The sequence below is a fragment of the Bombina bombina genome, chromosome 10 (genome assembly GCF_027579735.1).
Source record: "Bombina bombina isolate aBomBom1 chromosome 10, aBomBom1.pri, whole genome shotgun sequence".
Lineage (NCBI taxonomy): Eukaryota > Metazoa > Chordata > Amphibia > Anura > Bombinatoridae > Bombina > Bombina bombina.
The window spans coordinates 127,869,109-127,886,832 of record NC_069508.1 but is presented as its reverse complement, the minus strand read 5'-3'; the positions used below and the strand labels follow the sequence as shown (position 1 = coordinate 127,886,832).

Sequence of the window (17,724 nt, the reverse complement as noted above, 5' to 3'; positions counted from 1 at the left end):
TGGGCATGTTTGATCAATGTTTATATATATATATATATATATATATATTTTTTTTAAAAAAAGCACCCATTTTCCAGTTTGGCGATATATACATCTGAAATCAACAAGATGGATATGCGTTTTTATTATAAGGAAGTGGCCACAACTCATCTCATCTTCTAAACTGGATTTTAACAGCTCTCACACTGTAGACCACTGTCTTTGCGCACTTTCTCAAGGTTCTGGATATCTTTGCGTGCATTTTTTTGAAAACACAATTCATGTGCTGTAATTCTACTTTAATCCACGATTTGCAAGGTTTGGCTAGTATGACCCCTTTTCCTCCCACAACCCCTTGGTGTCCTGCTTGACTATCTGGAAAGGATCTACCAAATTTTGGGAGCTATACAACACTGTAAAAATTCCACTAGTACCTGAAAATAATATTAGCGCTATGACTGTAAAGAAAAATACTTTAATTGTCATAATTTTTGCAATGTTTTAATTTTTTTTATGCCTTGTATTTATGTCCATTTTCTAATCTAGGTACTATTTATATTTTTAAAATCATCTCATGTGAGAGATTAAGCTAAATGAGTAAAGCACTTATTATAATAATTGATAATTGATCTTTAAAATGAATCATACCTTAGAGAAAAAACTTCAGTTTCCTGGTTATTAGGTATAGCATCCAGCTTGAAATGTTTTTGATTAACGTCAATTGTTGTTGCAATATTAACAGGAAGTAAAATGTGAATTTTGGCCTTAACCTCCATTCCGGCTTGTATGAGGTGTGTGTTTATACCCATGAAAAATGTAATATCTTTATCCATGCTGTAATAAAAAAAGAATGTATGTAAAGCATTGGTAATATGTGGCAAAGATAGATAGATAGATAGACGGACGGACGGACAAACAGACAGGCAGGCAGGCATACATACATTTTGGGTGTGATATTCTAATTAGCAATCTCCTCAATCAAAATATTTGTAGACCGTAGTTAATTTGAACTGCTCTGAGCAACAAATGTTGGTATTTAAATATTTCTTTGGAAAATGTCATCCAAGCATATTATAAGAAAAAATAATTCTGTGAAAAAGTAATTATTTGTTTGGATTAGGGTTTGGATTACAGTTAATGGTCCTAATTCCAAAATTGTTGAATTTCTAAACAGAAAAGATTGTATACTATCTTGGGTTTTTTCCCCTCCAATCAACAAGTTTAGCCCTAAAATCACTTTTAATAATCACCTGCATTATATACACTGGGCCAGATTATGAGTAAGGCACAAATTAACACTTCAGCTCAAATGTTAATTGTGCTAGAAGTAAGCTTTTTGCACTTGTCGGGTTGCCCTCATATTACAAGATTAAAATAAACTGTTTTAACTCTCGCACTAACCCGACAAGAGCAGAAAGATAAAATATTGTGTGCACGTTCACGTATTCCCCCATAGAAGTCAATGAAGAAAAAAAAGTGTAAAAAACCTAAAACACCACTCTTGTGCAAACACGATTGCATATTCTCATGTGTGCTAACCCAACAAATATAAATATTTCACATTCCAATGTTCTTCACATACAAGAACCTTTTATATTTATTCATAAATAAATATTTTTAAATATGTCTGATTTATTTTTGAAATATATATATATGGCTTAAAAGAGAACAATTGAATCAGCGCTAAGTGTACCACCCTTGGCCCACGGCTCTAGTTTTAGAGAATAAACCTGATACCTAATACCTGGAATAATGACTGATAAAAGGTCCCCACCTTGAACTGTCTTATTCCTAGCTTGTTTGAAAAATTGGTGAAAAGATAGGTATCCAGGCGCTCGGTTTATATAACCGTATACAGATGTGATTAAATATATATGTATGACAGAGGATAAGTACTAATTGGTTATAAAGACGGCTAAGTCAGTATGTGAAACCAAATAGATAAATAAATAAATAAAAAACAAATGAATGGATAAATAAATGTTCTTCCTAAGGTATTTCAAAACGTTGTGAAACACAAAGAAAATGGTTTATACAATATATAGAGAGAGATGGATCAGATGCTAAGATCCAAAAAAATACATATATATGAAAACCTTTATATTTTTATATTATAATGATATATCCATATAAAAAAAAAAAAAAAAAAAAAAACCCACACTTTTAAGTTCCCAAATTTGCTTGATATGCAGTCTTATTCTTATGTTATCCAAAAAATGGAGATATATGCCTACTTACAGCAGGCAACCTCAATCCTATGATTTAAGAAGAAGGTGGATTTTAATTAACCTGGGACTTGACTAACAAGGTTTTCATATATATGTATTTTTTGGATCTTAGCATCTGATCCATCTCTCTCTATATATTGTATAAACCATTTTCTTTGGTGTGTTTCACAACGTTTTGAAATACCATAGGAAGAACATTTATTTATCCATTCATATATATATATATATATATATATATATATATATATATATATATATATATATATATATACACAGAGAGAAATGCACTCACAGGAACAAACAACCAGCTCAATACCATAGTTAGCCTGTTCTATGGCGATTTACCACCTGGGTGCAACTTCTTTTAGCCCAGCAATGCTTTTCACAGAGTAGAACTTTCCTGTAGTATATCAGTCTGATCCCGCCTATTACGGGATCAGACTGATATACTACAGGAAAGTTCTACTCTGTGAAAAGCATTGTTGGGCTAAAAGAAGTTGCACCCAGGTGGTAAATCGCCATAGAACAGGCTAACAATGGTATTGAGCTGGTTGTTCGTTCCTGTGAGTGCATTTCTCTCTGTGTGTATTTAGTCTCCCTATGGGAAAAAGGGGAAACCAGACGTGGACTCCTTGCTCAGTGTGCTTAGAGGAATACTGCTACACCTCACTGACGAGGCCCAATGAAGGCCAAAACGATCGTCTGGGGTTGCTTTGTTCTTTGTTCAGAGGGGAATTGCCTGGTATTTCGGTGCTGGACTGACCGTAATAGGCGGGATCAGACTGATATACTACAGGAAAGTTCTACTCTGTGAAAAGCATTGCTGGGCTAAAAGAAGTTGCACCCAGGTGGTAAATCGCCATAGAACAGGCTAACAATGGTATTGAGCTGGTGGTTCGTTCCTGTGAGTGCATTTCTCTCTGTGTGTATTTAGTCTCCCTATGGGAAAAAGGGGAAACCAGGCGTGGACTCCTTGCTCAGTGTGCTTAGAGGAATACTGCTACACCTCACTGACGAGGCCCAATGAAGGCCGAAACGATCGTCTGGGGTTGCTTTGTTCTTTGTTCAGAGGGGAATTGCCTGGTATTTCGGTGCTGGACTGACCGTAATAGGCGGGATCAAACTGATATACTACAGGAAAGTTCTACTCTGTGAAAAGCATTGCTGGGCTAAAAGAAGTTGCACCCAGGTGGTAAATCGCCATAGAACAGGCTAACAATGGTATTGAGCTGGTAGTTCGTTCCTGTGAGTGCATATCTCTCTGTGTGTATTTAGTCTCCCTATGGGAAAAAGGGGAAACCAGACGTGGACTCCTTGCTCAGTGTGCTTAGAGGAATACTGCTACACCTCACTGACGAGGCCCAATGAAGGCCGAAACGATCGTCTGGGTTTGCTTTGTTCCTTGTTCAGAGATGAATTGCCTGGTATTTCAGTGCTGGACTGACCGTAATAGGCGGGATCAGACTGATATACTACAGGAAAGTTCTACTCTGTGAAAAGCATTGCTGGGCTAAAAGAAGTTGCACCCAGGTGGTAAATCGCCACAGAACAGGCTAACAATGGTATTGAGCTGGTTGTTCGTTCCTGTGAGTGCATTTTTCTCTGTGTGTGTATATATATATATATATATATATATATATATATATATAGCAGCAGCCGTTTTTCAAGTATGCATTGTGAACTTCACGTGATCGTGTATAACATGGATTTTTAAAGCAAATAAATCAAGTTTTGGAAATTGGAGAAGCCGTCTGCATTTGTTTTTCTTTTTATATATATATATATATATATATATATATATATATATATAGAAAAGTATAGAAGGAGACAGGCGCACAGGGGCACACTTCGTGTAATACGTTCACAGAAGTTACATAAATAACAAACAGTGGGGGAATTATCCGCGCTCACCTGGTGTACCCTCAAGTAGTGAGGTACTAGAAGTGTACTTCTATGGTTATACTCTGTTCCTTTGCTCCCTTCTTGTTTATCCACGATCCTCCAATGTTGGGTGTATCTTCAGTGGATCACCGTTATCCGTTGTCGGTGGTATAGGGAGTACGGGGATATTATATGTATAGAGGTGTGTGTATAGTCTATATATCACAATTGACCACACAATACATTATAATATAACAGAGATTATAAAACCATAGATTTATTTTAAATAGTATAAAATAGTATAAAACAGACACCCTTGTCTTGTTAAAATACAAGTATACAGTTATAAAATTAGACAAACATGTATATACACAATGGTAGTGAGCCGTAGTGCTGACAGGTAGCTAGATCCTTGTACAAAAGGTCTGTTTCCAAGTGCATGCACTAAATTGCTCCACAAACGTTAAAAGTTGACAATATCCAAGATATACAAATATGGAGCACCAAAGGTATAAATCGGAGCTTATCAGGCTGATTTCATGGCCCAGCAACCTATTACCTTATTTCCAGACAATTCCAGACAATTCCAGACAATTCGAGAGGAACCTCACCTTGCGGGGGATCATCTTTAGACCAGACGGGCTGCCCACACCTATAGCACACGGGAACTAGCTTTGTGGACTATATGGAATATTATACATCCACAGACTTTCCATCTGAATAAGACTGCCATTTGCACTAACTATAAATTGTTGTACACATAGATATACATCTATATATAAATATATTTATTCTTACTAGTGGATGAGAATATATATTTATTGTGAATAGCAGTTTAAACATCAACTTCAAGCGCTGACCATTCTTTTGTTTTTGTATTTTTATATATATATATATATATATATATATATATATATATAATGCTAAAAAAACAAAGTATTGCAGTATGCAGTGATACCTTTTTATTGGACTAACATAATATTTCAAAGACAAGCTTTCGAACATGAATACTTAGTTATAGTGTGTTTCATCATGTAATTGGAACTATGAATAGATCCTATGAATCACCCTACTTTATCTATGTGTTTATATACTTGACATTAATTATTTATTAAAAGGCTGCAAGATAAATGTCCCTATTTAGGCCAGATGGTTCCAAACTTGATAAAGTGTGGATCCAAAAAGGTCTCCCTTTTTCTAAGCTCTAACAGGTGGCTGCCACCTCTAGCTCCCACTTGTAGTTGTTCAATGACCTTAATGTAAAATTGTGTTGGGTCACTATTGTGTACATCCTTGAAGTGTTTCACAAGTGGATTTTTAAGGGTACCCACCTCAATGTTCTTGATATGTTCAAGACACCTTGTTTTTAACAAACGTTTTGTTCGCCCAATGTATTTTAGGGGGTCACACATTTGCATTCCAGCATATAAACCACAAAATCTGATTTGCAGTTTAATCTCCCTTTAATATTAAGCTCTCTTCCTTTCATGTCCCTACCAATAGTTTTATTATAATTCTTAGAATTGTGTGTGTGTTCACAACACACAACTTTTCCTATAACATTTAAAAAATCCGGTAAGGGTTGCAGAGTTTATAAGACCCATATTCTTCTCTTTCTTGTCCTGTCTAACTATACTTGGTGCTACCACATTCTTTAGATTTCTATTTCTTCTAAAAATTATTTCTGGTCTATTCCCAATGTTATCTTTCAATAGGGGATCCTTCATTAGAATCCCCCAATGTTTATTCATAATCCTTTTTATGTTTGAGTGTCCACTATTAAATGTGGTTACAAAACTTATACCTTTCTTGTTTTTACTCTGTTTATATTTTACCGTTTGTTGATGGTTGTTTGTATTGTTTTCTGTTCTTATTTTATTGCTAAAGTAGTATATGGGCTACTTTGAAGATTTTATGATATATGATGAGAGTGGATATAAAAACAAACACCTCATCATTTGGCGAAGGTACATAGACGATATTCTGGTTATCTGGGATGGAGACGATCCCAGTTGGTCAGAATTCACAGGTGACTTGAACTCTAACTCTCTGAATTTAAGATTCACTGAGAATGTGGATCAGAAAGAGAGTTTTTAGATGAAATTTTATTTCATATGAATGGGGATATATACACTAGAAATTCCAGAAATCCAGAAATAAACTGACACGAATGGATATTTGGATGCTAGGAGTGGTCATCACCCAAGATGGACTGAAAACGTTCCATTCGATCAGTTTCAGTGGATAAGGAAAAATTGCACCCTTACACAAGATTTCGAGGAAGAATCAAAGAGTCTAAAGGATCGTTTTAAAGCCAAACACTTCTCAGATAGAGTAGTGGAGAAAGCCTATAACAGAGCAAAGAATTTAGATAGAAATTTAGCAATAAAATAAGAACAGAAAACAATACAAAAACCATCAACAAACGGTAAAATATAAACAGAGTAAAAATGAGAAAGGTATACGTTTTGTAACCACATTTAATAGTGGACACTCAAACATAAAAAGGATTATGAATAAACATTGGGGGATTCTAATGAAGGATCCCCTATTTAAAGATAACATTGGGAATAGACCAGAAATAATTTTTAGAAGAAATAGAAATCTAAAGAATGTGGTAGCACCAAGTATAGTTAGACAGGACAAGAAAGAGAAGAATATGGGTCTTATAAACTCTACAACCCTTACCGGATTTTTTAAATGTTATAGGAAAAGTTGTGTGTTGTGAACACACACACAATTCTAAGAATTATAATAAAACTATTGGTAGGGACATGAAAGGAAGAGAGCTTAATATTAAAGGGAGATTAAACTGCAAATCAGATTTTGTGGTTTATATGCTGGAATGCAAATGTGTGACCCCCCTAAAATACATTGGGAGAAAGAAACGTTTGTTAAAAACAAGGTGTCTTGAACATATCAAGAACATTGAGGCGGGTACCCTTAAAAATACACTTGTGAAACACTTCAAGGATGTACACAATAGTGACCCTACACAATTTTACATTAAGGCCATTGAACAAGTACAAGTGGGAGCTAGAGGTGGCAGCCGCCTGTTAGAGCTTAGAAAAAGGGAGACCTTTTGGATCCACACTTTATCAAGTTTGGAACCATCTGGCCTAAATAGGGACATTGATCTTGCAGCCTTTTTATAAATAATGAATATCAAGTATATAAACACATAGATAAAGTAGGGTAATTCATAGGATCTATTCATAGTTCCAATTACATGTTGAAACACACTATAACTAAGTATTCCCGTTTGCGATTCACATCTAGGAGTACATATAAAGTTATGATATTTCAACCGATTTGTAATAAGGAACTTTCTAGCATACAGTATCCAATTCAAACTAGATTGATGCTACAGCTATGATGAACTATGTAGATGCACATATATAGAACATTCTAATTAGCAAGCCTGTGGGAATGAATGAATGATTAAATAAATAAATATATAAGTATATAGATGTAAGGCTGAAAACAGACTTAATTACAATTACAACATTTGATATGTTAGAAGATGGTGTGCTTTGGTACAGCACTCATGCGGTGAACAACAATCAGTTTATATAATATACAAACTACATTTTACTCATTTTATTTTAGGACATATAGGTTTAATATAATCTCCCCTTATGATATGATTAGTTTTTATAAACTCAGACTGTTTTAATAAAAAGCTATAACTGCATCTATTTCTAGGTTTTGCCCTTAAAACGACTCCAGAATAACATAAGGGACATTGTTTTAGATGCGAATATGCCATTAAACAAGATGGAGAAAGGGAGCGCTAGGATTGTGAGCCAAGATGCTTAAATTAAGAGTAGTAGGGGGGCATCACCTACCTCTGAAGAAGCGACCAATAGCATCGTGAACCACGTCAGGCCACGCCCCCAACTTACATTCAGTGTCTTTCACTGATTTACAGTGCTATAACACGGAGCACACACGCTATTTGGTGTGTAAGTGTATAAGCACAGGTTTTAACATTATTTTATATTTCCAATTGGTAACTGCTTGCATGCAGTTTTTACTTCTATTTTATTTAAACATTTGAATCCCTTAACACCCTGGAATAAAGGATATATATATTTCACAAATATCAAGTGGTTCAGGGTTTTAACCTCTTAGTGCATAGTGCTGCTTTCTACCACTCCTATATTAAGGACTCCAATAAGTGGACTAGCCAGCTGCAGCAGCACAACCAGGAGGATCAAACAGGCTGTGAAAAGCCCTCTTTGCTATCATCATACCTCATGTGCTGCGGTTTGTACAAGTGAGTACTCATTTGGCTAATGTTCATGTTTTAACCATGTGGAATCATAACATACTGCACCAGGATCCTTGTGTTTGTGCACCCTTCCCTCTTCTGTTGGTCTTTTATATATATAGTGAAGATTGGAGTAGCCGTGTTAGTCAAGTAGATAAGATTCTCAAAAAACAAAGTATTGCAGTATGCAGTGATACCTTTTTATTGGACTAACATAATATTTCAAAGACAAGCTTTCGAGAGTTTTCCTCTCTTCCTCAGGTCTGAATATATTTATAAATATCTATTTAGAAATACTTTGAACATATTTGCAGAACATTGGAATGTGAAATATTTACAGTGAATACACAGTTAAGTTCTTTATTAAATATGGATATTGCATTAATATGCTTTTACATGTTAGTATCTACTTAACTGCAAAGGGCTCAGTTCAGAGAAAGAACACTCTAACCTCAAAAACAGCTGCCAGGGTGCCAACAGTTGAATATAGCAGATAGAGGACGACACTCACTGGTCTTTTTTAAGTGTACTTTTATTTAGAAACAAGTGTGACGTTTTGGGGACACGCTCCCCTTCCTCGAACAAGAAAGAACATAAAAAGCGCTGGTCGTTAATACATATGCTAATACTATGTTGGGTACTATAAAAAGCAGAACATTAGCCTTAAAATAACCTCTTGGTAAGACTAAAACTAAAATAAAGCAAAGTCTCTCCGCTCAAAATATATATATGAGGTTTTCCCAGGATATATATTCTTATATGTTAGAAGATCCTCTTCATTAATCCCCTTTTGGGGGTCCACTTACTTTATATTACCTCAATCGATATGAGGCAAGTTTTAGACCTATCATGTTTATCCGCCTTACACTGACTCTTGACAAGGACTCGTTAGGTAGTGATGCCTCTTGTCTCCCAAACTCTCAGCTGTAGAAACATTCAATATTTTAACCTTTTGGGCTGGTCACTTTGTGATTCCGCCATGCTCTTTTTTTTAGTTCTTCTTGCTCCGGTGACTGCCAGCTATGAACCCAGTTACCTTGTTCCTCCCTCTGATTCGGCAATCTATCTAACCGATGATTACTCAGTTCTAAAGAGTTAAAGTCTCTTCCTGTTTGCCAATTGAGCTAGGAGAAGAGTTCTTAGTCTGGTACAATGGGGAAGACAACCCAGAGATAGCAACGGCTATTCAGGAAGAAAGAGCTGGCAGTCACCGGAGCAAGAAGAACTAAAAAAAAGAGCATGGCGGAATCACACAGTGACCAGCCCAAAAGGTTAAAAGATTGAAAGTTTCTACAGCTGAGAGTTTGGGAGACAAGAGGCATCACTACCTAACGAGTCCTTGTCAAGAGCCAGTGTAAGGCGGATAAGCACGATAGGTCTAAAACTTGCCTCATATCGATTGAGGTAATATAAAGTAAGTGGACCCCCAAAAGGGGATTAATGAAGAGGATCTTTTAACATATAAGAATATATATCCTGGGAAAACCACATATATGTATATTGAGTAGATAGATTTTGCCTTATTTTAGTTTTAGTCTTACCAAGAGGTTATTTTAAGGCTAATGTTCTGCTTTTTATAGTACCCAACATATTATTAGCATATGTATTAACGACCAGCGCTTTCTATGTTCTTTCTTGTTGTATAATTGTGAAAAGAGGTAGCTGAGGAGTATCTCTTTGCTTTTAGAATTAGCTGCAGGTTGTTTATATAAGTGTAATAAGATATCCTACAAATTTAGGGGTGGAATGTGAAAAAGGAGTCTGCAATTAAAGTGACCATCTAGTCAAAATTAAATTTTCATGATTCAGATAGAACATTCAATTTTAAACAACTTTCCAATTTACTTTTATTATCAAATTTGCTTTTTAGTTGAAAGCTAAACCTAGGTAGACTCATATGCTAATTTCTAAGCCCTTGAAGGTTGCCTCTTTTCTGATTGCATTTGACAGTTTTTCAAAGCTAGGGGGCTTTGGTTCATGTATGCGCTATAAAAAAATTGTGCTCACGCCCGTGGAGTTACCTAGGAGTCAGCACTGATTGGCTAAAAGGCAAATCTGTCAAAAGAACTGAAATAAGGGGCAGTCTGCGAAGGCTTAGATTAGATACAAGGTAATTACAGAGGTAAAAAGTATATTAATATAACTGTGTTGGTTATGCATACTGCGGAATGGGTAATAAATGGATTATCTATCTATTTAAACAATAAAAATGCATAGTAGACAGTCCCTTTAAAGGGTTACAACAGAGTATTCTTAAAAATCTCTTTAAATATGAATATAAAAATATGTTTGTTTATACCATGTATTTAAAAATAAACTATGCAATAAAAAGATATGAAGATTCAGGTAAAGATTCACACACATCTATTGTATCTATCAAACATTTTTGACAAATTCTCTAGCATATTTACCTTATAGATATCTTGGAGTTTAGATTGATGTTGGATTCAAGTAGCTGGGGTATGTTAAGTACTTGCGTTGAAAGAGATTTGATTTGAGCTTGAGCTGTAAAGCACAAAAAAATTATTTGTATCATATAACACTGTTACTAACAACAATAATAGCTGTCCAAATCCTTTCTTCTTACCATGGATTTCAGCTCTTGTGACAGACGAATAATAAAGGCTTGTTTCTAATGGCAATCCCACACAGGTCGGCACAATCTGACGAGCTTCACTGGACAATAAGGGTTTAGACCACTTTATATCAACACCACTCTGCAGTTTGCTTATAATTGTTTCTAAAGCAGAGAACTTTTCTTTTGGTCTGTAAAACAGCTATAGAAACATATTGTGATATAGTATTTTTTTTTATAAACTACAAAATTAAAGTAGAAAATGTGTCACAGCAACTATAATTGCCTGCACTTTAGTAAGTATATAAATATAATTATTTATATAATCTATATGAAGATATTTGGTATAAATAACATAAGTATTTTCTACCTGTTGTTCATGATGCTGGAATTTGCTAATTAAGGGATCGGTCATTCATAATTTATCAGATGAAGCCTTTACAGCTATTTTTGTCTGGCCGAAAAGGACACTTTTTTGTTTCAACGCAATCACAGTAGCATGCCCTTGTCTGTTTATCTCACCTATGATGGTGTCTTTTTGGCTTACAGAGAAAAGTCATTTTTTAACATTCTCTGTAATCACAATCCATTTTAAGAAACTTTCCAACACCTTTTTGAAACCAATTTTGCCTTTTCAAATTTTAACACCTCGAGGCACTTGATAAAGACCCAAAATAGCATTTTGGGCATATTTGCAAATATTCTAAGACTATTTGCCATCATTCTATTATATTGCGCATGTGCAAGACAATCTGAAAGGGCCACGAGAGACATTTAGAGCTGTATTAGCGTACGTGGTATCAATTTATTATACTTCTATTCATTTCTATTGTATACTCTGTCTGCAGTAACCAAGACACACTTTACATATGTATAGTATCATTTACATATATAACTGTATTGAGTATGTCATATCCTTTCCAACTAATGGGATCTGCAGGAAAAGTGAGATCAGGACCTTGACAACTAGAAATGTTGTGAAGAAATCTTTATTTTAAAGTGTGTTTCTATGTCACACTCACACTGTTGTGATTGTCACTATTAGTACAGGGTTTAAGGCAGAATTGGGCATGAGTTCAAATGGAACTTATTGAAATCAAATTCCATCATCTACTGCTAAAGTATCTAAATGCTCTTTGTATCTGGGCAAAGTGGAACTCCCCACCTAGATAGATAGAAAATAGATAGATTATATATAGATAGATAGATAGATAGATAGATAGATAGACAGATAGAAGATAGATATATAGTATAGATATAGATAGATAGATAGATAGATAGATAGACAGATAGAAGATAGATATATAGATATAGATATAGATATAGATAGATAGATAGATAGATAGATATAGACAGACAGATTTGTATTCACACTTTATTTACCTTCTCAGTTTAAAGAAGTTTACTATGTGTATGGTGAAATCACAAGAAATCACAGTAAAGCAAATTGTGCACTGGTTGCACTGATTGGCTATTTTTTTTTTTTTTTTTTTAAATATCTTCATTATTTAAATAGAAATGTTTATGTGATATTTTCTAGTCAGCTTCATACAGATATGCTGCAATGCTTTCAACCGATTTAGTATAAGGGTAATGTGATAAGGGTAATGTGGCGATTTAAAGGGCCATAATACCCAAATGTTTAAAGACTTGAAAGTGATGCAGTATAGCTGTAAAAAGCTGACTAGAAAATATCACCTGAACATCTCTATGTAAAAAAGAAAGATATTTTACCTCAAAAGTTTCTCAGTAGCCACATCCCATAGTAAAGGACTTCTAGGCAACAAATCAGTATGTCTGTCCCGGGACAGCGGAAGGAGCGAGCTTACGTGTACACTCATCTTATTTCCCTATTGAGTGTAAGGAAGTTTTCAATGAAATCTCATGAGAGTTAATTGAAATCTCATGAGATCACAGTAAGAGTTCATGACCTCAGCACTGCTGATGCTTATTGGCTGCTGTTCATTTCTTCATTATTATTTTTTTTTACCTGCAGCTGAGTATAACCTTTTTACACAGAACTTACTCTGCTGAGCTGAGGAAATTGTGAGGTAAAATATCTTCCTTTTTTACATAGAGATGCTCAGGTGATATGTTTCTGTCAGCTTTTTACAGTTATACTGCATCAGTTTCAAGTGATTTAGCCTATAAGTATTATGTCCCTTTAAGAACAAAGGAAAAGTGAAGGACCCTGTCCACATTAGGGCAACACAAAGACAAAGGAGCACTTGTAAAAAAAAAAAAATACATGGTTCCCTCTAACTTAATACAACCTCATATATATTCTATTGGCCTTTAACAATTTAATCAACAACAAAAAATGCATTGGGGCAGACACACCTGAGAAGAAAGGGTAAAATTGGCATTGTCATTAATTAGCATTATTAAATATTAGTCAATAAGTCTGCCCAGAGGGCAGTCTAATTATTTTTAAGCTACATATGTAGAAACAACCTATTTTGTAACTCTCCTTTTATCTAAATATTTAAGCTACAGGTGTGGCAATACTATAATTTTAATGAACTACTGCCTTAAATATATCAAAACTATTTTTATATAATAAACTACAGATATAGCCACACCCTATTTGCACAAACTACTGTCCTAAATAAATACAAAAAAAAAATCTCTTTAAATTATGTCTCCTTTAAGTATATTTCTTTATACACAACATTTTTAGTAAAACAGGCATCACTTCCAGTTAATAATTTCCCTTGTTCTTGTCTGTCTATGACCTTAAGTTTTACATCTGCAGAGCTTTTTACCTGTGAAAAAGCTACATATAACTGTCCATGGCTAAAAACTGGCTCTGGCAAATAGATGCCAACTCGTTCTAAAGTTTGTCCCTGAGCTTTGTTAATGGTCATAGTGAATGCTAATTTAACTGTGAATTGTCTTCTTCGTAATACAAAAGGAAGTTCTGTATTATTTGGGGCTAAGTCTATTCAGGGAATGAAAAAATGTTGCCCTTCAGCTGTACCTGTTAATACTTGTGCAATAATTACATTTTAACGCAATGCTTTCACAACTAATCTGGTGCCTTTACAAAGACCTCTTTTGGTGTTAAGATTACGCAAAAACATAATAATACTACCCATTTTAAGATTGAGTTTAAAAACTGGCATTCCAGAAGGATCCAATTCATTTAAAAAACTCAACTGGATAATTATCCCTATCTTCCTGTGATTCATCATCAATGGAATCTGTACTTAAAGGGCCATAATACCCAAATGTTTAAACACTTGAGAGTGATGCAGCATAGCTGTAAAAAGCTGACTAGTAAAAAAGAAAGATATTTTACCTCAAAAGTTCCTCAGTAGCCACCTCCCATTGTAAAGGATTTCTAAGCAGCATTTTAGTGTGTCTGTCCTGGGACAGCTGAAAGAATGAGCCTTGTGAACTCTCATATTATTTCATCAATCAGGTAAAGGGAGCTTACTATGAAATCTCATGAGAGTTAAGTCAAATCTCATGAGATCACAGTAAGAGTTCATGACCTCAGCACTGCTGATGCTGATTGGCTGCTGTTCATTTCTTCATTTTTTTTTTTTTTTACCTGCAGCTGGGAGCAGGTGAAGTATAACTTTTCACACAGAACTTACTCTGCTGAGCTGAGGAGATTGTGAGGTAAAATATCTTCCTTTTTTATCAGAATATTTTAACTCTTCACCAAAAATCTCCTTTACAATGGAGTCTTTGCAGATCATTTGGGATGGAATTTCAAAGATGTCTTCATGAAAACCATGCTCATTTGTCAGTGGTCAATCTCCAAGCTTTAAAAGCCAAGAACTAAACTCTGGATCAACAGATCTTACATTATTAGTCAGCTTCAAAAGTTCAAACTTATGCCAGAGTGGATTAAATTTTGATGCTTTGTTCAACTATAGCAGATCTACTTCCGTGTGCAACAACAGGAAGAGTTTGTCTGAAATCATCTCTGAGCAGAATAGATTTGCTTCAAAAAGGTTTGTTGTAATTCATCAACTCTTAAAGGAGTTTGTCGACACATCTGAGTGCATCACTGGAAGACATGGTCGATTCATCCCAAATAATAATCTTTGCACTACAGATCATCTGCGCATCATTAGAGTTTTACCTCATGGAAGAGGTTGAAGTATCCAACAAAGGAACTGACAACTTAAACTGTGAGTGGTATGTTTGTCCACCTTCCAGCAAATTTGCCACAACACATGTTGAAGCAACTGGTAATGCTACCTCACAATTTCCTCTAAATGTTTTCAGCAGAGTCTTGTATAGGTAGGTTTTACCACTACCACCAGGACCATCAATGAAATAATACCTTTGTAGAAAACTGTCATTTTCCGATGCAGCAATGATTTCTTCAAAACTTTCTCTTTGAAGGTCATTAAAAGATATCTTCTGGGATTTTCAGGTAAATTGTTTGGAGGATTTGGTAAACCAAAATTTTGACAATTTTTTCCATGAACAATTAAAACATTGTGAATATCTCTAAGTGCATAACTTAAACAATTTTGATACTCTGGTGTGTGACCTGGATGTCTTGAAAAGTCTTCAACATTTTTTCCTATGTACTTTTCAAAAAGCTCTTTAGAATTTGGTGGAGATGCTAAAGAACAAATATGAGCAAAAATCTCTCTAAGCAGTCGAGACATCATTTCACTTGCAGCTTCATGAAGAGTTAAATCCCAAGATTGATCATCTTCAAAAATACGTTTTTGAGCTGCTTCTTTAATTGCGTGAAATTGAACACCATCAACTCTTCGAATATCTTCAAAAGAAGCTGCTCCTTTAACATAACGTAAAAACAAGCGTAAACAAAATCTATCAACATCTGAAATTAAACTTACTGAGTACTCTTTTTTCCATGTTGTTGTCTTTTGATGAAAAACAAAATGCTGAGGAATATCAGTGTAAAGATATGCATGACCTGACAAAACTTCTTTGTTTAATTTATGATATGCATGACTTGACAAAACTTCTTTGTTTAATTTAAACAAAACAGTCAAAGTTGTGTCTCTATAATGTATTCTTTCTAAGGCAGTTTTAATATTGTCTTCAGTAAAATATACTGACTGATCTCCAGGAAGGGGAACTTGTAATCTCACAATCGTATGCAATTGATGGTGCATATGAAAGCCAAAAAGTCGCCATGCTGCTTCTGGAGCACTAACATATCTAGAATCCACAAATGAAGTTTTATCATCATGAAGAAGTGTTTCATGTTCTTTAATTGCAATATTTGCACAGTCATGCCCTTTATAAATATATTTAAATATGCACTTTACACTTTTTATAGAAGCACAGCTTTCAATATTATTATGGCAGTTGTATTTTAATGTCAAGTATGGGTTGTATGGTACAACTCAAGAGTTATCAATTTTTTTACCATTTATTTCAATTGAAATACTTTTTTACTTCTCTTGTAACGTGGATAACCATCTACATTGATTAAAGTATCTTCTTGGAAAGATTTTGGAAATTGCTTAGAGCAAACCCCATCAACCATACATGGAGATCTTAGATTATGCTCCTCAAATGGCCCATGTATCATGTGTTTGGTAACAATTGCATATAACCGTGGATTGACTTCAATGTCAGGTATTTCAGCACAAATAAAGCTGTCAATTACTTGTGTATTTTTAGGTTTATCTTGTGCACATAATATAAGCAAAATATGTGCATGAGGTAATCCACTTTTTTTAAATTCAATTACATGAACTTTGACAGCTGGTTTACCCAAAACATGTTTATTTGGGATATCATCAAGAAGTTCTTGACAATTTACATGAAAAACTATTGCCACTAAATCAGGTCGAAATTCAACTGCTTGACCTTCTTTCAGATTTAAAACAATTTCAGACCATTTTGGTTACATGTCATAGTTATAAAATAATCAGGCTTCCCATACTTTCTTACAATAGCCATGGCATCTTGGTAATTCTATACCATGCTTCTGGGACTACCTTGGAATGTAGATGGAAGTATAACTGCTTTGCCTGGAAGTAAGCACTGCTTTGAAGCTGCATTTTGAAGATGGTCCATGAGACCTGTATACTTTTCAACTCTTAATGTTAACTGATTTTGTCTTACATAGTTTAAACGTTTACCTTCTGTTTTAACATATGCATCTACAAAGTACTGCTGAGTCAATTTGCCAGCACTCAGAAATGGGTTAAACTCATGATGGATGGAAAGTATATACCCATAAAATTGCATTTGTGTGACCCTTTCTCTTGGCTTTGTTAAGGATTGAGTTCATATATTTCTAACAATAGTAGGGTTGTACTTAAGTTTAATTTTAGGTGACCAACTTTGATCCCCAAAAGGGAAAAGAAGTGGATACAACATTGGCTCCAAATTTGGATCTAAAATACTTATCCTTTCTGTTTTTTTTTTCATTGTTAGTACTTCGACAATGAATAATAAGATCTCGCTCAAGAGGAGGTTCACCATCTGCATCTGCATAATAGCTACCTTATTACCCCGAGGAGCATTATATCTACGTTTATCGTTTTTGCGATTCTGTACTGTTGCCATGGTCACAGTTGCAGGTGTAGCACAATTTTGAGATGCATCTTCTAAACATTCCTGTTCTACTTCATACAACATTTTACATGCTTCAGCAAAAGGATTGTTTAAAGAACGCAATTCAGTCATTAATTCAGGGTTGCAATTTGTATTTTCATCAATCATAAGGTGCTGTTGTGCAGCCTCATCTGGATCAGGAATATACAGTTGTGCAAACTTTCTATTATCCTCATTGGAAGGATGAAGTGATCCAGTTCTGTGATATATTTGTCCATTAA

The 17,724-nt window shown here is 34.7% G+C and overlaps 1 protein-coding gene across 1 annotated transcript in view; it reads right to left on the bottom strand.

The window, feature by feature from the left end:
• Positions 1–17,724, bottom strand: part of LOC128640757 (vitellogenin-like) — a 459,754-nt gene that overhangs the window by 197,490 nt on the left and 244,540 nt on the right. The window contains 3 exon segments of the mRNA XM_053693183.1: positions 628–813; positions 10,773–10,866; positions 10,949–11,138. Of these exon segments, the coding sequence (XP_053549158.1) occupies positions 628–813; positions 10,773–10,866; positions 10,949–11,138 (470 nt within the window).